Source organism: Oncorhynchus gorbuscha, linkage group LG03 (genome assembly GCF_021184085.1).
Source record: "Oncorhynchus gorbuscha isolate QuinsamMale2020 ecotype Even-year linkage group LG03, OgorEven_v1.0, whole genome shotgun sequence".
Lineage (NCBI taxonomy): Eukaryota > Metazoa > Chordata > Actinopteri > Salmoniformes > Salmonidae > Oncorhynchus > Oncorhynchus gorbuscha.
Window position 1 is genome coordinate 19,458,112 of NC_060175.1, and position 22,788 is coordinate 19,480,899.

Consider the following 22,788-nt stretch of genomic DNA (forward strand, 5'->3'; position numbering starts at 1 on the left):
TAATTTTGGATTGGAGATGAGTTTACAATCTAACCAGACACCTAGGTATACTGAGGCCTTTATTTCAATACTTATATAGGCTGCTGTATCAATCAGTCAATCTAACCAGACACCTAGGTATACTGAGGCCTTTATTTCAATACTTATATAGGCTGCTGTATCAATCAGTCAATCTAACCAGACACCTAGGTATACTGAGGCCTTTATTTCAATACTTATATAGGCTGCTGTATCAATCAGTCAATCTAACCAGACACCTAGGTATACTGAGGCCTTTATTTCAATACTTATATAGGCTGCTGTATCAATCAGTCAATCTAACCAGACACCTAGGTATACTGAGGCCTTTATTTCAATACTTATATAGGCTGCTGTATCAATCAGTCAATCTAACCAGACACCTAGGTATACTGAGGCCTTTATACTGAGGCCTGTATCAATTTAACCAGACATTACTGAGGCCTTTCAATACTTATACAGGCTGCTGTATCAATCAGTCAATCTAACCAGACACCTAGGTATACTGAGGCCTTTATTTCAATACTTATACAGGCTGCTGTATCAATCAGTCAATCTAACCAGACACCTAGGTATACTGAGGCCTTTATTTCAATACTTATACAGGCTGCTGTATCAATCAATCAATCAATCAGTCATGTATTTGTTCATGTCATCACACAGCATACGAGACATTCATGATTTGAAATGCAATCAAGCATTTTAGTTTTTAAATAAAATAACTAAGTGACCCTTGTATAATTACCGTAAACAATAAATAAACCGTTCCATTTCAGAAATGTTTTAGGCTTTACAAAAAAAAATCCATACGTGGAACATAAAGAAGGTAAGGGTTGAGGGAATAGGGTTTTTCTTAAAACAAAGAGGGATTTCGGTAACAGAACTTTTCAATCAGAAATGGCTGTAATTATGTTGCAGCTTCAGCAACACAGACAAAGCGATAAACGCTGTTGATGTTCTGTGGTGGTCGCTGCAGCAGGGTAAGAGAGAGAGACAACACTATGAACGCTGTTGATGTTCTGTGGTGGTCGCTGCAGCACGGTAAGAGAGAGAGACAACACTATAAACGCTGTTGATGTTCTGTGGTGGTCACTGCAGCACGGTGAAAGAGAGAGACAACACTATGAACGCTGTTGATGTTCTGTGGTGGTCGCTGCAGCACGGTAAGAGAGAGAGACAACACTATGAACGCTGTTGATGTTCTGTGGTGGTCGCTGCAGCACGGTAAGAGAGAGAGAGACAACACTATGAGCGCTGTTGATGTTCTGTGGTGGTCACTGCAGCAGGGTAAGAGAGAGAGACAACACTATAAACACTGTTGATGTTCTGTGGTGGTCGCTGCAGCACTGTAAGAGAGAGAGAGACAACACTATAAACACTGTTGATGTTCTGTGGTGGTCGCTGCAGCACTGTAAGAGATAGAGACAACAACTGTTAGTCACACAGTCACTCACTGTCATTTGTTTTTTAACACAGAGCTGCAAGTCTGAGTCCAGCCCGGCACAATCAAATCAATTGCGTTCAGACTCCCCCTTGTCATTTGTGTGTATTAATTATTGAATCAAACAGTGTGCTTAAACCATCAGACAAGCTCAGTGTATATGTTTGATTTGATTAAAACACATAGGATGTCTATATATGGACAAATAAACATTTTAAAATATCGACCAATCGATTGTCGATTGGTCGACAATAATTATTTTTTGTATGGTACTGGCCGAACTGTGATATTTCATGGATGTTTTATATTAATTGAAAAGTAAAAGGCACAACACTCGTTCCTCATTAACAATTATTTGTTTTATTTAAGCAATATTAAAACATGAACGTTACGGCCTTCATCAGAATAATTACACAAAGGGAATGCACCAATTCACATAGGGCCCGGGGAAGACATGCCCTATATCAGCTGGTAGTGAGAGACCATGTGATCCACTATACAGGTTGGTCCTCAGGGTGCGGGGTACTGTGCAATGCAATGTTTTTGCAGGTTAGAGAAGTTGAGTGCCATCCTTGTGCCCATGGTGGTCCAGCTACACTGCAGGAAGGAGGCAAAGTCGTGAGCACCAACCTCACGAGTTCAGCTGTGTCTTTGAGATAAGATGGCAAGCTTGACACAATGGGTTTCAGGTGATGGTCAACATAGAGTGAGATGTTCTCAGTTATTCTCCCAATCCCTGAGATGATGGGTCTGACCAGAAGGCTGTCCATGTTCTTGTGTAGCTTAGGCAGGGGTGTGCAGGGGTGTTGGACAAAACTTGTGTTTTGTCAGTCTATGATGTTGTGTGTGGATATTTTATATATGAAATAAGCTTTTTTGTCTTCTAGTCTATCAGAAACCATTTAAATACCAATTTCATAATGAACCCTACAACCCTTTGATTGCTGCGTCTTCCATTTCTCGGAGATGCCGGAAAACATGAAACGGGAATGTGGATCAATTAGATGTGCATCAGACTTTCCAAACATTTAATTCCTCTCCCTGCAATGCCTCATGTGTAAGGGGAGGGGGACGGGGACGTGTGTTTGGAGAGTTTATTTGCCCTAATTGGTTCCCCCTCAGCCTATGAGATGCAGCGCAAGTCCCCATCAATACAAAAATGTATCTGAAATGCAGCCATACACATCAAAAACCCTCATTTCATATATATATATATATATATATACACACACACATAGTTAAAGTCGGAAGTTTAAATAAACTTAGGTTGGAGTCATTAAAACTTGGTTTTTCATCCACTCCACAAATTTCTTGTTAACAAACTATAGATTTGGCAAGTCGGTTAGGACATCTACTTTGTACATGACACAAGAAATGTTTCCAACAATTGTTTACAGACAGATTATTTCACTTATAATTCACTGTATCACAATTCCAGAGGGACAGAAGTGTACATACACTAAGTTGACTGTGCCTTTAAACATCTTGGAAAATTCCAGAAAATGATGTCAGTTGAAGGTTTACCTGTTGTATTTCAAGACCTACCTTCAAACTCAGTGCCTCTTTGCTTGACATCATGGGAAAATCTAAAGAAATTTGCCAAGACCTCAGAAAAAAATTGTAGACACCATGGGACCACACAGCCGTCATACCGCTCAGGAAGGAGATGCGTTCTGTCTCCTAGCGATGATAGTCCTTTGGTGCGAAAAGTGCAAATGAATTCCAGAACAACAGCAAAGGACATTGTGAAGATGCTGGGGGAAACAGGTACAAAAGTATCTATGTCCACAGTAAAACAAGTCCTATATTGACATAACCTGAAAGGCCACTCAGCATGGCAGAAGCCACTGCTCCGAAACCAGCATAAAAAAGCAAGACTACGGTTTGCAACTGCACATGGGGACAAAGATCATACATTTTGGAAAAATGTCCTCTGGTCTGATGAAACAAAAATAGAACTGTTTGAGTTTATGTAAACTTCTGACCCACTGGGAATGTGGGAAGGAAAAAAAGCTGAAATAATAATTATATCTACTATTATTCTGACATTTCACATTCTTAAAATAATGTGGTGATCCTAACTGACCTAAAACGGGGATTATTACTAGGATTAAATGTCAAGAATTGTGAAAAAAACTGTGTTCAAATATATTTGGCTTAGGTTTATGTAAACTTCCCAATTCAACTGTATGTATATATATATATATATTTGTATGTATATATATATATATATATTTGTATGTATATATATATCTATATATATATTTGTATGTATATATATATATATATATTTGTATGTATATATATATATATATATATATTTGTATGTATATATACATACATACATATATATATATACACACACATATATATATATATATTATATATATATATATATATTATATATATATACAGTTGAAGGTAGGGAATGAAATACATCTACAGGTACTCCTCCAATTGACTCAAATTATGTCAATTAGCCTATCAGAAGCTTCTAAAGCCATGACATACTTTTCTGGAATTTTCCAAGCTGTTTAAGTTAGTGTATGCAAACCTCTGACCCACTGGAATTGTGATACAGTGGATTATAAGTGAATAATAGTGAAGACATCAAAACTATGAAAAAACACATATGGAATCATGTAACCAATAAAGTGTTAAACAAATCAAAATATATTTGAGATTCTTCAAAGTAGTCTCCCTTTGCCTTGGTGACAGCTTTGCACACTCTTGGCATTCTCTCAACCAGCTTCACCTGGAATGATTTTCCAACAGTCTTGAAGGAGTTCCCACATATGCTGAGCACTTGTTGGCTGCTTTTCCTTCACTCTCTGGTCCAACTCATCCCAAACCATCTCAATTGGGTTGAGGTCTTGTGATTGTGGAGGCCAGATCATCTGATGCTGCACTCCATCACTCTAATTCTTGGCCAAATAGCCCTTACACAGCCTGGAGGTGTGTTGGGTTATTGTCCGGTTGGAAAACAAATGATAGTCCCACTAAGCGCAAACCAGATGGGATGGCGTATTGTTGCAGAATGCTGTGGTAGCCATGCTTGTTAAGTGTGCCTTGAATTATAAATAAATCACAGACAGTGTCACCAGTATAAAGCACCATCCCACCTCCTCCTCCATGCTTCACAGTGGAAACCACACATGCAGAGATCATCCGTTCACCTACTCTGCATCTCACAAAGACACGGTGGTTGGAACCAATAATCTCAAATTTGGACTCATCAGACCAAAGGACAGATTTTCACCGGTCTCATGTTCATGTATCTTGGCTCATCAAGTCTCGTCTTATTATTGGTGTCCTTTAGTGGTGGTTTCTTTGCAGTAATCCAATCATGAAGGCCTTATTCACTCAATCTTCTCTGAACAGTTGATGTTGGGATGTGTCTTTTACTTTAAGCATTTATTTGGGCTGCAATTTCTGAGGCTGGTAACTCTAATGAACTTATCCTCTGCAGCAGAGGTAACTCTGGGTCTTCCTTTCCTGTGGCCGTCCTCATGAGAGCCAGTTTCATCATAGCTCTTGACGGTTTTTGAGACTGCACTTGATGAAACTTTCTAAGTTTTTGAAATGTTCCCAATTGACTGACCTTCATGGCTTCAAGTAATGATGGACTGTCATTTCTCTTTGCTTATTTGAGCTGTTCTTGCCATAATATGGACTTGGTCTTTAACCAAATAGAGCTATCTTCTGTATACCACCCCTACCTTGTCACAACACAACTGATTTGCTCAAATGCATTAAGAAGGAAATCAATTCCACAAATTAACTTTTAACAAGGCACACCTGTTAATTGAAATGCATTCCAGGTGACTACCCCATCAAGCTAGTTGAGAGAATGCCATGAGTGTGCAAAGCTGTCATCAAGGCAAAGGGTGGCTACTTTGAAGAATCTCAAATATAAATATATTTAGATTTTTTTGTAACATTTGTTTGGTTACTGAATCCATATGTGTTTTTTCATAGTTTTGATGTCTTCACTATTATTCTACAATGTAAAAAATAGTGCAAATAAAGAAAAACCCTTCAATGAGGAGGTGTGTCCAAACATTTGACTGGTTCTGTATATTGTTTAATAACACAAGATGGATATTGGTCTCCAGTAGGCTACAACATACAAGTGTCAAGTGTATCCTAAGGGTAAGAATGAACTGTCAAATTTGAGTTAAGTAGTTGCCTGGGGTGGTCCAGTGGTTTGTGCTGCTGCGAAACTTTTCTCTGATTATCAGTCTCTTCATTTTACTTGTTGAAAACATTGAAATAAATGCGATTTAACTTGTGGGCCTAATGCATGCTCAGGCTTGTCACTAGATCACCCAGTACCGAGCACGAACTCATGAGGCTCGGAGCCAGAGCGCGCTGCTTAGGGCACAATGCCATAGCAAGCCCTAAGTATGCTATGAAATGATTTTGTTTGAAGCCTTCCCCGAAACAGCCTGCCCCTAACCTTAACCTCTTGTAGTAAGTGATGCCTATTAACCTTTGAATGGTTTGCGTTTTAACCCTGTAACCATGCGGAATTAATGCATCAAAAATAGACATTCATACATGACTCAAAGGGCAGTTGGCTGGATGTGAACCCATGCTGACTCTGGCATACATTATTGTAACCACTGGACCACACAGGCACAAAGGTAACCATTTATTCTGCCTTCAACAAATGATAAAACAATTGATCTAAGAACAATTATTTTCTCCAACAAAAAATGCATCTACCTCCGACAAATATGTCAATTTATGAGAATCTATATAAGAATTCTTGAGACACGCTATAGCCTGCATGTAGCTTTCATAAGGTACAATGTAGGTATGTTACTGCATTGTATACAAACACTGTTTCATACAAATTAATAAAAAATTAAAAGCTGGAAATGTCTAGAGTCCATAAGTATTCAACCCCTTTGTTATGGCTAGACTAAATAAGTTTAGGAGTAAATATTTGCATAACAAGTCAGATAATAAGTTGCATGGACTCACTCTGCGTGCAATAAAAGTGTCCAACATGATGTTTGACTGACTACCTCATCTCAGTACCTCACACATACAATGTTTTGTAAGGTCCCTCAATGAGCAGTACATTTCAAACACAGATTCGACCACAAAGACCAGGGAGGTTTTTCAATGCCTCTCGAAGAGGGGCACTTATTGGTAGATGGGTCAAATAAAATAACAAATAAAGATACAGAAGATATTGAATAACGCTTTCAGCATGGTGAAGTTATTAATTACACGTTGGATGGTGTATCAATAAACCTTGTCACCACAAATCTATTTCCTAACTCATTTGCCGGAGAGGAAGGACACTGCTCAGGGATTTCACCATGATGCCAATGTTGACTTTAAAACAGTTAGAGTTGAATGTCTGTGATAGGAGAAAATTGAGGATGGAACAACATTGTAGTTACTCCACAATACTAACCTAATTTACAGACTGAAAAGAAGGAAGCCTGTACAGAATCCAAATATTCCTAAACATGCATCCTGTTAGAAACAAGGCATCTAAAGTAATACTGCAAAAAAATAAAAAATGCAGTGCAGAAAATCCAATGCAACACATTACTGAGTACCACTCTCCATATTTTCAAGCATAGTGGTGGCTGCATCATGTAATGGGTATGCTTGTATTTGTTATTTGACTGGAGTTTTTCAGGATAAAAAATGAACGGCTAAAGCAAAGTACAGCAAAATCCTAGAGGAAAACCTGGGTCCATTTGCTTTCTACCAGGCACTGGGAGATGAATTCAATTTTCAACAGGACAATAACCTAAAACAAAAGGACAAATCTACACTGGAGTTGCTTACCAAGAAGACGGTGAATGTTCTTGATTGGCAATGTTACAGTTTTGACTTAAATCTTCTTAAAAATATTTGCCAAGACCTGAAAATGGTTGTCGAGCAATGGTGAACAAACAATTTGACAGAGCTTGAAGAATATTGAAAATTATAATGGACAAATATTGCACAATCCAGGTGTGGAAAGCTCTTAGAGACTTACCCAGAAAGACACACAGCTGTAATCGCTGCCAAAGGTGCTTCTACAAAGTATTTGTTCAGGGATGTGAATACTTATGTAAATGAGATATTTCTGTATGATCATTTTCAATAAATTAGCAAACATTTCTAAAAACATGTTTTTGCTTTGTCATTATAGGGTGATTGTGTGTAGATCGGTGAGAGAAAAATATATATTTAATCAATTTTGAATTCAGGCTATAACTGGTGAGAGGGTGTGTGTGCTTGCGTATACACAGAGTGTGTGTGCTTGCGTGTACACAGAGTGTGTGTTCTTATTCACCTATGCATTCTCTTCAGTTGTGTGTCTGTCTCTGTCTCTCAGGGTAAGAACCTGATCCCGGGAGCCCCTGGTAACTCTCGTCTTAACTACACGGTGCTGATCGGTGACACGTCCTGTGTCCTCACCCTGTCAGAGAGCCAGCTGCTCTGTGAGTGGCCCAACCTCACCGGAGAACACAAAGTTACCGTAAGTAGTCTACTGTATCCACTCTCTCTTTGACATTGTTGGGTTGGGTAATGTCGGGTTGGTTAATGTCTGGTTGGATAATGTTGGGTTGGATAACATTGGTTTGGACAATGTTACATTAGGTTTGGTAATGTTGGGTTGGGCTTGGTAATGTTGGATTTGGCTTGGTAATGTTGGGTTTGGCTTGGTAATGCTGGCTTGGGTTTGGTAATGTTGATTTGGGTAATGTTAAGTTGGTTGGGTAATGTTGTGTTGGGTAATGTTGGGTTGTCTGATGTGGCATTGTATAACACCGTATCGTATCATATTCTTTTCACATTTAGCATTTCATCTCACTACATCTCTCCTCACCTAACCTCTGCTTTTTGCTCATCTTGGGTTTTCTGTTTACCTCCTCCCTCATCTATACTTTTTCAATATAACAGTCTCCTCTTTCCTTACATCATATACCCCTCTTTATGTTCTCTATTCTTTCCTCTGTTCCTCTTGCCACTTCTTGTCTATCCTCCTCTCTATTCATCCCTTTAATACTAGAACCGCTGGGCCTCGAGGCAACCCCCATCAAGCTAATGAGCAGTCTAACAGTGTAATTAATACATTTCATAACTGCTATCGCAAAAATAAACATTTGGTGTTGTTTATGAAGATCTTAGATAACATTAGCATGTGTTAATTTTCATTAGTTTATGTTACTGTAGGCTAAATGTAAAAACAAACATTCTAATGTTCAATCAATTTTATTTGTGGAGTGCCTTTGTTACAACTATGAAACAAAAAGCATATGTGTTGAAACACGGTAACAAATTATTTTTATAATATCACAGTAAAAAAAATACCCAAACCACCAAGACGCGTGGTCAGCAAGATGTGTGGTCAGCAAGATGTGTGGTCAGCAAGATGTGTGGTCAGCAAGATGTGTGGTCAGCAAGATGTGTGGTCAGCAAGATGTGTGGTCACCAAGATGTGTGGTCAGCAAGACGTGTGGTCAGCAAGACGTGTGGTCAGCAAGACGCGTGGTCAGCAAGACGCGTGGTCAGCAAGACGCGTGGTCAGCAAGATATGTGGTCACCAAAGACGCGTGGGATACCGAGACGCGTGGTCAGCAAGACGCGTGGTCAGCAAGACGCGTGGTCAGCAAGACGCATGGTCACATGGTCAAATGATACAAACATCAGTAGCCTAAACATCATTATGAGCTCCAAAATGTAATTTTATTGGATAAATAGTGAAAATCAGCACAAAAGCAATAATGGCATTGTAATGAATATAACTGTCAAAATGACAGCAGTTAAAAATAGTAAACGATTTATACGTGGGATACAATGGCGAATTTGTCTGTTTCCAGGCTTCGTGTTCTCGTTTCTTCGTCATCCTAATGGAGGTAACACATGATCTCTCTGAAGCGATCCCGTAAAATGGTTTCCCTTAAGAAAGGTATCCCATACATGACCAGAAATGTTCCATATACACACTCTTTCCACCAAATGCTCCACGGACATTAAGTATTGAAATGAACACTTCCAGCTTATCAACAGACAGGTCCCAGGCAGTGTCTCCTTGCTCCCTATGCCCAACAGTACAGTGCCTTATGTGCTGTAGCATGTCCATTTCACATAAACAACCAAAGTTGGTAAGTACATTGCTGATGTTGTTTTTTGCTTGAGATGTAGTGCCTGCTCTCTCAGTGACGATATTTTGTGCGGATAATTGTCCCGTAGAATTGTCACCGGCTGTTTCTATCCAAACGGTGTCCTCCATTCCTCTCTCCTGTCTCAGAGTTTCATTTGGTGGTGGCGTGGGCACCTGCTCAGTGCACACCGTGGTGGCGTGGGCACCTGCTCAGTGCACACCGTGGTGGCCAAGCACCTGGGATACCAAGACCGTGGTGGCGTGGGCACCTGTTCAGTGCACACCGTGGTGGACGCGTGGGCACCTGCTCAGTGGCACACCGTGGTGGGTGGGCACCTGCGTGGTCAGTGCACACCGTGGTGGCGCAAGCACCTGCTCAGTGCACAGTGGTGGCGTGGCACCTGCTCAGTCACACCGTGGTGGCGTGGGCACCTGCTCAGTGCACACCGTGGTGGCGCGTGGTCAGCAAGCACACCGTGGTGGCGCAAGCACCTGCGTGGTCAGCACACCGTGGTGGCATGGTCAAATGCTCAAACATCAGTAGCCTAAACATCATTACCGTGAGCTCCAAAATGTAATTTTATTGATAAATGGTGAAAATCAGCACCTGCAATAATGGCATTATAATGAATATAACTGTCAAAATGACACCGTTGGCGTGGGCACCTGCTCAGTGCACACCGTGGTGGCAATGGCGTGGGCATTTGTCTGTGCACACCGTGGTGGCGTGGGCACCTGCTTCTTTGCACATCCTAATGGCGTGGGCACCTGCTCTGTGCATCACCGTAAAATGGTTTGGCGTAAGAAAGGCACCTGCCAGTGCACACCGTGGTGGCGTGGGCACCTGCTCCAGTGCACACCGTTTCGTGGGCAAATGCTCCACGGACATTACCGTATTGAAATGAACACCTGCTCAGCTTATCAACAGACAGGTCCCAGGCAGTGCACACCGTGGTGGCGTGGGCAACAGTACAGTGCCACCGTGGTGGCGTAGCATGTCCATTGCTCAGTAAACAACCGTGGTGGCGTGGGCACCTGCTGATGTTGTTTTTTGCTTGAGACCGTGGTGGCGTGGGCACCTGCTCAGTGCACACCGTGGTGGCGTGGGCACCTGTCCCAGTGTCACCGTGGTGGCGTGGGCACCTGCTCAGTGGACACCATTGGCGTGGGCACCTGTCTCAGAGTTTCACCGTGGTGGCGTGGCGTGGGCACCTGCTCAGTGCACACCGTGGTGGCGTGGGCACCTGCTCAGTGCACACCGTGGTGGCGTGGGCACCTGCTCAGTGGACAACGTGGTGGCGTGGGCACCTGCTCAGTGCACACCGTGGTGGCGTGGGCACCTGCTCAGTGCACACCGTGGTGGCGTGGGCACCTGCTCAGTGCACACCGTGGTGGCGTGGGCACCTGCTCAGTGGACACCGTGGTGGCGTGGGCACCTGCTCAGTGCACACCGTGGTGGCGTGGGCACCTGCTCAGTGCACACCGTGGTGGCGTGGGCACCTGCTCAGTGCACACCGTGGTGGCGTGGGCACCTGCTCAGTGCACACCGTGGTGGCGTGGGGACCTGCTCAGTGGACACCGTGGTGGCGTGGGCACCTGCTCAGTGCACACCGTGGTGGCGTGGGCACCTGCTCAGTGCACACCGTGGTGGCGTGGGCACCTGCTCAGTGGACACCGTGGTGGCGTGGGCACCTGCTCAGTGCACACCGTGGTGGCGTGGGCACCTGCTCAGTGCACACCGTGGTGGCGTGGCGTGGGCACCTGCTCAGTGCACATCGTGGTGGCGTGGGCACCTGCTCAGTGCACACCGTGGTGGCGTGGGCACCTGCTCAGTGCACACCGTGGTGGCGTGGGCACCTGCTCAGTGCACACCGTGGTGGCGTGGGCACCTGCTCAGTGCACACCGTGGTGGCGTGGGCACCTGCTCAGTGCACACCGTGGTGGCGTGGGCACCTGCTCAGTGCACACCGTGGTGGCGTGGGCACCTGCTCAGTGCACACCGTGGTGGCGTGGGCACCTGCTCAGTGCACACCGTGGTGGCGTGGGCACCTGCTCAGTGCACACCGTGGTGGCGTGGGCACCTGCTCAGTGGACACCGTGGTGGCGTGGGCACCTGCTCAGTGGACACCGTGGTGGCGTGGGCACCTGCTCAGTGCACACCGTGGTGGCGTGGCGTGGGCACCTGCTCAGTGGACACCGTGGTGGCGTGGGCACCTGCTCAGTGCACACCGTGGTGGCGTGGGCACCTGTTCAGTGGACACCGTGGTGGCGTGGGCACCTGCTCAGTGGACACCATGGTGGCGTGGGCACCTGCTCAGTGGACACCGTGGTGGCGTGGGCACCTGCTCAGTGCACACCGTGGTGGCGTGGGCACCTGCTCAGTGCACACCGTGGTGGCGTGGGCACCTGCTCAGTGCACACCGTGGTGGCGTGGGCACCTGCTCAGTGGACACCGTGGTGGCGTGGGCACCTGCTCAGTGCACACCGTGGTGGCGTGGGCACCTGCTCAGTGGACACCGTGGTGGCGTGGGCACCTGCTCAGTGGACACCGTGGTGGCGTGGGCACCTGCTCAGTGCACACCGTGGTGGCGTGGGCACCTGCTCAGTGGACACCGTGGTGGCGTGGGCACCTGCTCAGTGACACCGTGGTGGCTTTTTTAACATTTTTATTTTACCCCCTTTTTCCGCCCCAATTTCGTAGTATCCTATTGTGTTTAGCAGTTACTATCTTGTCTCATTTCTACAACTCCCTTACGGGCTCGGGAGAGACGAAGGTCGAGAGTCATGCATCCTCCGATACACAACCCAAACAAGCCGCACTGCTTCTTAACACAGTGCGCATCCAACCCGGAAACCAGACGCTCCAATGTGTCGGAGGAAACACTGTATCCCTAGTGACCTGGTCAGCATGCACTGCGCCCGGCCCGCCACAGGAGTCGCTAGTGCGCGATGAGACATGGATATCCCTACCGGCCAAACCCTCCCTAACCCAGACGACGCTAGGCCAATTGTGCGTCGCCCCATGGACCCCCCGGTCGCGGCCGGCTGCGACAGAGCCTGGGCTCGAACCCAGAGTCTCTGGTGGCACAGCCTTAGACCACCCGGGAGGAACCTTAGACCACCGGTGCCACCCGGGAGGCCTCGTTGTGGCTTTTTGTACTTAGGCTTCAGAGGTGGAGGTTCAGGCTAAGGCTGAGGGCCAGAATAATCATCATCAGAGATGTCATGGTTCACTTCTTCCCCACCATCTGAGTCATTTTCATTCAGATTGTGTAGCAGCACAAACGCAGCATGTGCATCCATTCTTCTTGCCATTGTAAATGACTCACTCCCCCACAGTGTACTGCAAGTAGACCAGAGTAGACTGATAAAGCTTCTTGGATTTGGTGGACTGATACATACCTTTTTGAGATCATAATTAGAATAGATCAATACAATCGAATGGCCTGCCTTGTTCTTCATTCACAATTGGTGACTATATAGTGATGCATTATCCTCTCTCCTCGCTCATCAACTCACCCATTCTCCCCCTTTCTAACCATCGTACTTTACTTCATTTATTTAATCTGTTGTTGAATGTGTGAAATTACTTTCTGTATAGTTTAGGTTGAGTTTTGAGGCAATAATCTGGGTGATTATCAACTGGGCATGGCGCCTTCTATTGTCCACCTGTCTGTTGTCCACCCAATCCAGCAGTCCAAATATGTGTTGTTCCACAATATTAATTGTCCCACAAAGAATCCAAACCAGTGTGTGCTTCTCCCTCCCAGGTACGTGTGGGGGGATTTGAGTACTCCCCTGGTACCCTCCAGATGTACTCTGACAGCCTGCTCAGCCTGCCTGCCATCATCGGCATCGGCGGGGGCGGTGGCCTGCTGCTATTGGTCATCATCGCCGTGCTCATCGCTTACAAGAGGAAGTCACGGGATGCCGACCGCACGCTGAAACGCCTGCAGTTACAGATGGACAACCTGGAGTCTCGAGTGGCACTGGAGTGCAAGGAGGGTAAGCCAAAGCAGCTGTCTATCAACTTTATTCAATTCAATAAAACTTTATTGATCTGCACAGGATAAGCAGGCTCCATGCGCACACACACAGACACACATACAGTGTCCCTCCCGCTGGGCTCAGCTTGCTCTTGGTGCCCGTCCAGAGGACACTTTGATCGGGGCTCCGCTGCCCGCCACCAGATGTTGAGAGGTCTGCTTGGATAGCTTTTCTGTTTCAGAGAGACAAAGAGAAAGAGGGATGAGGGAGGAAGGAAAATGGAGAGAGAGAGAGGAAGTGGTGTCTGCACGCTCTCACATTAACATTTGTTCATTTGGCAGAGACTTCTGATCCGGTCGGAGGCCAATGATACTGTCAGTGTGTTTGTCTGTTTGGAAAAGGAGTAGATGGAGAGAGAGTAAATCGTAGATACAGAAAGAAAGAGACTAGAAAGGGAGTAGATTGATATCATGGTTCCATAAGGACAGATAAAGAGAATGGCAGCACCAGAGTAGAGGGTGAGGTTGGAGAGGTTGGAAGGTTCCATAAGGACAGATAAAGAGAAGGGCAGCACCAGAGTAGAGGGTGAGGTTGGAGAGGTTGGGGGGTTCCATAAGGACAGATAAAGAGAATGGCAGCACCAGAGTAGAGGGTGAGGTTGGAGGGTTCCGTAAGTACAGTAAAAGAGAAAGAGATGGGAAAGACTGAGAATGAGAGGGAGTATAAGTTGGAGGGATCCATAAGGGAAGTCATACTGCAGCATCTGTCCTGCATTTCAAAGAACCTAGATGTTGTACAGATATAGGGAGAGATGATTAGAGCCACAGAGAAGGAGAGATGGATAGAGAGAAGAGGGTAGGTGAGATGATTAGAGCCACAGAGAAGGAGAGATAGATAGAGAGAAGAGGGTAGGTGAGATGATTAGAGCCACAGAGAAGGAGAGATGGATAGAGAGAAGAGGGTAGGTGAGAGGGTTAGAGCCACAGAGAAGGAGAGATAGATAGAGAGAAGAGGGTAGGTGAGAGGGTTAGAGCCACAGAGAAGGAGAGATAGATAGAGAGAAGAGGGTAGGTGAGAGGGTTAGAGCCACAGAGAAGGAGAGATGGATAGAGAGAAGAGGGTAGGTGAGAGGGTTAGAGCCACAGAGAAGGAGAGATAGATAGAGAGAAGAGGGTAGGTGAGAGGGTTAGAGCCACAGAGAAGGAGAGATGGATAGAGAGAAGAGGGTAGGTGAGAGGGTTAGAGCCACAGAGAAGGAGAGATAGATAGAGAGAAGAGGGTAGGTGAGAGGGTTAGAGCCACAGAGAAGGAGAGATGGATAGAGAGAAGAGGATAGGTGAGATGGTTAGAGCCACAGAGAAGGAGAGATGGATAGAGAGAAGAGGATAGGTGAGAGGGTTAGAGCCACAGAGAAGGAGAGATGGATAGAGAGAAGAGGGTAGGTGAGAGGGTTAGAGCCACAGAGAAGGAGAGATAGATAGAGAGAAGAGGGTAGGTGAGAGGGTTAGAGCCACAGAGAAGGAGAGATAGATAGAGAGAAGAGGGTAGGTGAGAGGGTTAGAGCCACAGAGAAGGAGAGATGGATAGAGAGAAGAGGATAGGTGAGATGGTTAGAGCCACAGAGAAGGAGAGATGGATAGAGAGAAGAGGGTAGGTGAGATGGTTAGAGCCACAGAGAAGGAGAGATGGATAGAGAGAAGAGGGTAGGTGAGATGGTTAGAGCCACAGAGAAGGAGAGATGGATAGAGAGAAGAGGGTAGGTGAGATGGTTAGAGCCACAGAGAAGGAGAGATGGATAGAGAGAAGAGGGTAGGTGAGATGGTTAGAGCCACAGAGAAGGAGAGATGGATAGAGAGAAGAGGGTAGGTGAGATGGTTAGAGCCACAGAGAAGGAGAGATGGATAGTGAGAAGAGGGTAGGTGAGATGATTAGAGCCACAGAGAAGGAGAGATGGATAGTGAGAAGAGGGTAGGTGAGAGGGTTAGAGCCACAGAGAAGGAGAGATAGATAGAGAGAAGAGGGTAGGTGAGAGGGTTAGAGCCACAGAGAAGGAGAGATGGATAGAGAGAAGAGGGTAGGTGAGAGGGTTAGAGCCACAGAGAAGGAGAGATAGATAGAGAGAAGAGGGTAGGTGAGAGGGTGATACAGGTACAGAGGGCAGAGATGGATAGAGAGAAGAGGGTAGGTGAGAGGGTGATACAAGTACAGAGGGCAGAGTGGATAGAGAGAAGAGGGTAGGTGAGAGGGTGATACAAGTACAGAGGGCAGAGATGGATAGAGAGAAGAGGGTAGGTGAGAGGGTGATACAAGTACAGAGGGCAGAGATGGATAGAGAGAAGAGGGTAGGTGAGAGGGTGATACAGGTACAGAGGGCAGAGATGGATAGAGAGAAGAGGGTAGGTGAGAGGGTGATACAAGTACAGAGGGCAGAGATGGATAGAGAGAAGAGGGTAGGTGAGAGGGTGATACAAGTACAGAGGGCAGAGATGGATAGAGAGAAGAGGGTAGGTGAGAGGGTGATACAAGTACAGAGGGCAGAGATGGATAGAGAGAAGAGGGTAGGTGAGAGGGTGATACAAGTACAGAGGGCAGAGATGGATAGAGAGAAGAGGGTAGGTGAGAGGGTGATACAAGTACAGAGGGCAGAGATGGATAGAGAGAAGAGGGTAGGTGAGAGGGTGATACAAGTACAGAGGGCAGAGATGGATAGAGAGAAGAGGGTAGGTGAGAGGGTGATACAAGTACAGAGGGCAGAGATGGATAGAGAGAAGAGGGTAGGTGAGAGGGTGATACAAGTACAGAGGGCAGAGATGGATAGAGAGAAGAGGGTAGGTGAGAGGGTGATACAAGTACAGAGGGCAGAGATGGATAGAGAGAAGAGCGTAGGTGAGAGGGTGATACAGGTACAGAGGGCAGAGATGGATAGAGAGAAGAGTGAGGGGGAGATGGATAGAGGGCGAGAGGGGTGTCACATAGAGAGATGGCTATAGTGAGAGGGGGGTCACAGAGACAGAGAGTGAGAGGGGGGACACAGAGAGATGGATAGAGTGAGAGGGAGGTCATAGAGAGACGGATAGAGTGAGAGGGGGGTCACAGAGAGATGGATAGAGTGAGAGGGAGGTCATAGAGAGACAGAGTGAGAGGGAGGTCACAGAGAGTTGGATAGAGGGAGGTCACAGAGGGACGGATAGAGTGAGAGGGAGGTTTCAGAGAGATGGATAGAGTGAGGTCACAGAGAGATGGATAGAGTGAGAGGGAGGTCACAGAGAGACGGATAGAGGGAGGTCACAGAGAGACGGATAGAGTGAGAGGGAGATCACAGAGAGACTGATAGAGTGAGAGGGAGGTCACAGAGAGACGGATAGAGTGAGAGGGAGATCACAGAGAGACGGATAGAGTGAGAGGGAGGTCACAGAGAGACGGATAGAGTGAGAGGGAGGTCACAGAGAGACGGATAGAGTGAGAGGGAGGTCACAGAGGGACGGATAGAGTGAGAGGGAGGTCACAGAGGGACAGAGAGTGAGAGGGAGGTCACAGAGAGATGGATAGAGTGAGAGGGAGGTCACAGAGAGATGGATAGAGTGAGAGGGAGGTCACAGAGAGTTGGATAGAGGGAGATCACAGAGAGATGGATAGAGTGAGAGGGAGGTCACCGAGAGATGGATAGAGTGAGTGGGAGGTCACAGAGAGTTGGATAGAGGGAGGTCACAGAGAGTTGGATAGAGGGAGGTCACAGAGAGTTGGATAGAGGGAGGTCACAGAGAGTTGGATAGAGGGAGGTCACAGAGAGTTGGATAGAGGGAGGTCACAGAGAGTTGGATAGAGGGAGGTCACAGAGAGTTGGATAGAGGGAGGTCACAGAGAGATGGATAGAGTGAGAGGGGGGTCACAGAGAGCTGGATAGAGTGAGAGGGAGGTCACAGAGAGACGGATAGAGTGAGAGGGAGGTCACAGAGAGGTGGATAGAGTGAGGTCACAGAGAGATGGATAGAGTGAGAGTGAGGTCACAGAGAGATGGATAGAGTGAGAGTGAGGTCACAGAGAGATGGATAGAGTGAGAGGGAGGTTTCAGAGAGATGGATAGGGTGAGGTCACAGAGAGACGGATAGAGTGAGAGGGAGGTCACAGAGAGACAGAGTGAGAGGGAGGTCACAGAGAGTTGGATAAAGGGAGGTCACAGAGAGATGGATAGAGTGAGAGGGAGGTCACAGAGAGACGGATAGAGTGAGAGGGAGGTCACAGAGAGACGGATAGAGTGAGAGGGAGGTCACAGAGAGATGGATAGAGTGAGAGGGAGGTCACAGAGAGACGGATAGAGTGAGAGGGGGGTCACAGAGAGACGGATAGAGTGAGAGGGAGGTCACAGAGAGTTGGATAGAGGGAGATCACAGAGAGATGGATAGAGTGAGAGGGAGTTCACAGAGAGACGGATAGAGTGAGAGGGAGGTCACAGAGAGATGGATAGAGTGAGAGGGAGGTCACAGAGAGTTGGATAGAGGGAGGTCACAGAGAGTTGGAGATAGGGAGGTCACAGAGAGATGGATAGAGTGAGAGGGGGTCACAGAGAGCTGGATAGAGTGAGAGGGAGGTCACAGAGAGACGGATAGAGTGAGAGGGATGTCACAGAGAGGTGGATAGAGTGAGGTCACAGAGAGATGGATAGAGTGAGAGTGAGGTCACAGAGAGATGGATAGAGTGAGAGGGGGTCACAGAGAGATGGATAGAGTGAGAGGTGGGGGTCACAGAGAGCTGGTTAGAGTGAGAGGGAGGTCACAGAGAGATGGATAGAGTGAGAGGGAGGTCACAGAGAGACGGATAGAGTGAGAGGGGGGTCACAGAGAGACGGATAGAGTGAGAGGGAGGTCACAGAGAGTTGGATAGAGGGAGATCACAGAGAGATGGATAGAGTGAGAGGGAGTTCACAGAGAGACGGATAGAGTGAGAGGGAGGTCACAGAGAGATGGATAGAGTGAGAGGGAGGTCACAGAGAGTTGGATAGAGGGAGGTCACAGAGAGTTGGATAGAGGGAGGTCACAGAGAGTTGGATAGAGGGAGGTCACAGAGAGTTGGATAGAGGGAGGTCACAGAGAGATGGATAGAGTGAGAGGGGGTCACAGAGAGCTGGATAGAGTGAGAGGGAGGTCACAGAGAGACGGATAGAGTGAGAGGGATGTCACAGAGAGGTGGATAGAGTGAGGTCACAGAGAGATGGATAGAGTGAGAGTGAGGTCACAGAGAGATGGATAGAGTGAGAGGGGGTCACAGAGAGATGGATAGAGTGAGAGGTGGGGGTCACAGAGAGCTGGTTAGAGTGAGAGGGAGGTCACACAGAGACGGATAGAGTGAGAGGGAGGTCACAGAGAGACGGATAGAGTGAGAGGGAGGTCACAGAGAGACGGATAGAGTGAGAGGGAGGTCACAGAGAGCTGGATAGAGTGAGAGGGAGGTCACAGAGAGTTGGATAGAGGGAGGTCACAGAGAGTTGGATAGAGTGAGAGGGAGGTCACAGAGAGACGGATAGAGTGAGAGGGAGGTCACAGAGAGACGGATAGAGTCAGAGGGAGGTTACAGGGAGACGGATAGAGTGAGAGGGGGGTCACAGAGAGACGGATAGAGTGAGAGGGGGTCTCAGAGAGACGGATAGTGAGAGGGGGTCTCAGAGAGATGGTTAGAGTGAGAGGGAGGTCACACAGAGACGGATAGAGTGAGAGGGAGGTCACACAGAGATGGATAGAGTGAGAGGGAGATCACAGAGAGACGGATAGAGTGAGAGGGAGGTCACAGAGAGTTGGATAGAGAGAGGTCACAGAGAGTTGGATAGAGAGAGGTCACAGAGAGTTGGATAGAGAGAGGTCACAGAGAGTTGGATAGAGTGAGAGGGAGGTCACAGAGAAACGGATAGAGTGAGAGGGAGGTCACAGAGGGACGGATAGAGTGAGAGGGAGGTCACTGAGAAACGGATAGAGTGAGAGGGAGGTCACAGAGAAACGGATAGAGTGAGAGGGAGGTCACAGAGGGACGGATAGAGTGAGAGGGAGGTCACAGAGAGACTGATAGAGTGAGAGGCGGGTCACAGAGATGGATAGGGTGACCTCTGAGACTGTTCCTTGCAGAGAGAAAAAGAAAGTGAGGACTGGAAAGAGAGGGATGAAGGTGACACAAGCCATCTGTTTGGCAAGGTGTTTATTTCATTATTTGTTTGTGGGGTTTCTTTAGTCAAGATTAGGCCACAAGAGACATATCTGCATAATACAGAAAGATTCCCCCCACTTCTTTAGATTCCACTGAAAGGAATGGAGGGGACATAGAATGGGTCACATGACACATGCATGTGGAGAGTGGAACATGTGTATCAACAGCAGGACACTAATATATCATGTGGGCACTGTGCTGTGTGGAGAGCTCCTGGTTAGTGTGAGTGTGGCTGCAATCACATCTGTTAGTGTGTATATATTTTGACTATGTTTAAGTTCATTTTCATTCTGTTATTGAATCAACTCAAATTATATTAAGCACCGAATACAGCAGGTGTAAACCTTACAGTGAAATGCTTACTTAACAGCCCCTAACCAACAATTTCAGTTAAAAAACAAATATGGAGAAATAAAGTCACAAGTAATTAAAGAGCAGCAATAAAATAACAATGGTGAGACTATATACAGGTGGGTACCGATACAGAGTCACTGTACGAGGGCACCGGTTAGTTGAGGTATTATATACAGTCGTGGCCAAAAGTTTTGAGAATGACACAACTATTTATTTTCAGTCTGCTGCCTCAGTTTGTATGACGGCAATTTGCAGATACTCCAGAATGTTTTGAAGAGTGATCCGATGAATTGCAATTAATTGCAAAGTCCCTCTTTGCCATGCAAATGAACTGAATCACATAAAAAAATGTCCACTGCATTTCAGCCCTGCCACAAAAGGACCAGGTGACGTAAATGTAAATGTAAATGTCAGTGATTCTCTCATTAACACAGGTGTGAGTGTTGATGAGGACAAGGCCGGAGATCACTCTGTCATGCTGATTGAGTTTGAATAACAGACTGGAAGCTTCAAAAGGAGGGTGGTGCTTGGAGTCATTGTTCTTCCTCTGTCAACCATGGTTACCTGCAAGGAAACACATACCTTCATCATTGCTTTGCACAAAAAGTGCTTCACAGGCAAGGATATTGCTGCCAGTAAGATTACACCTAAATCAACCATTTATCGGATCATCAAGAAGGAGAGTGGTTCAATTGTTGTGAAGAAGGCTTCAGGGTGCCCAAGAAAGTCCAGCAAGCGCCAGGACAGTCTCCAAAAGTTGATTCAGCTGCAGTATCGGGCCACCACCAGTACAGAGCTTGCTCAGAAATGGCAGCAGGCAGGTGTGAGTGAAACTGCATGCACAGTGAGGAGAAGACTTTTGGAGGGTGGCCTGGTGTCAAGAAGGGCAGCAAAGAAGCCACTTCTCTCCAGGAAAAACATCAGGGACATACTGATATTCTGCAAAAGGTACAGGGATTGGACTGCTGAGGACTGGGGTAAAGTCATTTTCTCTGATGAATCCCCTTTCTGATTGTTTGGGGCATCCGGAAAAAAGCTTGTCCGGAGAAGACAAGGTGAGGGCTACCATCAGTCCTGTGTCATGCCAACAGTAAAGCATCCTGAGACCATTCATGTGTGGGGTTGCTTCTCAGCCAAGGGAGTGGGCTCACTCACAATTTTTCCTTAGAACACGGCCATGAATAAAGAATGGTACCAACACATCCTCCGAGAGCAACTTCTCCCAACCATCCAGGAACAGTTTGGTGATGGACAATGCCTTTTCCAGCATGATGGAGCACCTTGTCATAAGACAAAAGTGATAACTAAGTGGCTCTCAACAAAACAACGATATTTTGGGTCCATGGCCAGGAAACTCCCCAAACCATAATCCCATTGAGAACTTGTGGTCAATCCACAAGATGCGGGTGAACAAATAAACCCCACAAATTCTGACGAACTCCAAGTGTTTATTATGCAAGAATGGGCTGTCATCAGTCAGGAGGTGGCCCAGAATTTAATTGACAGCATGCCAGGGCGGATTGCACAGGTCTTGAAAAAGAAGGGTCAACACTGCAAATATTGACTCTGGATGCCATGATGCTTGGCCCCAGTGATGTACTGGGCCGTTCGCACTACACTCTGTAGAGCCTTGCGGTCGGAGGCCGAGCAGTTGCCGTACCAGGCAGTGACGCAACCAGACTGTCTTGGTGTGCTTGGACCATATTCGTTTGTTGGTGATGTAGACAACAAGGAACTTGAAGCTCTCAACCTGTTCACTGCAGCCCCGTTGATGTTAATGGGGGTGTTCTCGTTCTCTTTAGTCCCAGTGTCCTTAGCTTATTGATGAGCTTTGAGGGCAATACGGTGTTGAATGCTGAGCTGTAGTCAATGAATAGCATTCTCACAGAGGTGTTCCTTTTGTCTGGGTGGGAAAGGGCAGTGTGGAGTGAAATAGATATTGCATAATTTGTGGATCTGTTGGGGCGGTATGCAACTTAGAGTGGGTCTAGGGTTTCTGGGATGATGTTAGCCCTGACCAGCCTGACCAACAAAGAGAGCTTTGTAGAAGTCTCTGTGTGTGGAGTAAAGGTGGTCCAGAGTTTTATTTCCTCTGGTTGCACATTTAACATGCTGATAGAAATTTGGTAAAACGGATTTAAGTTTCCCTGCATTAAAGTCCCCGGCTACAAGGAACGCTGCCTCTGGGTGAGCATTTTCTTGTTTGCTTATGGCAGAATACAGCTCATTCAATGCTGTCTTTGTGCCAGCCTCTGACTGTGGTGGTATGTAAACAGCTACGAAAAATACAGATGAAAACTCTCTAGGTAGATAGTGTGGTCTACAGCTTATCATGAGATACTCTACCTAGGCGAGCAATAGCTCAAGACTTCCTTAGATATCGTTCACCAACTGTTTTTTATAGAAATACATAGTCCACCGCCCCTTGTCTTACCAGACGCCACTGTTCTATCCTGCCGTTACAGCGTATAACCAGCCAGCTGTATGTTGATGGTGTCATCGTTCAGCCACGACTCTGTGAAGCAGAAGATGTTAGTTTTCAATGTCCCGTTGGTACTTTAGTCTTCCGTGTATCTCGTCGATTTTATTCTCCAAGGATTGCACGTTTGCTAGCAGAATGGAGGGAAGTAGGGGTTTATTCGATCGCATACGAATTCTCAGAAGACAGCCCGCC

The 22,788-nt window shown here is 46.5% G+C and overlaps 1 protein-coding gene across 5 annotated transcripts in view; it reads left to right on the plus strand.

The window, feature by feature from the left end:
• Window positions 1–22,788, plus strand: part of LOC124027397 (plexin-A1-like) — a 404,375-nt gene that overhangs the window by 353,929 nt on the left and 27,658 nt on the right. For all 5 annotated transcript variants that reach the window (XM_046339848.1, XM_046339847.1, XM_046339840.1 and 2 more), the window contains 2 exons: window positions 7,809–7,952; window positions 13,352–13,586. In XM_046339848.1, coding sequence (XP_046195804.1) covers window positions 7,809–7,952; window positions 13,352–13,586 — 379 coding nt within the window. The remainder of the gene's footprint in view (window positions 1–7,808; window positions 7,953–13,351; window positions 13,587–22,788) is intronic.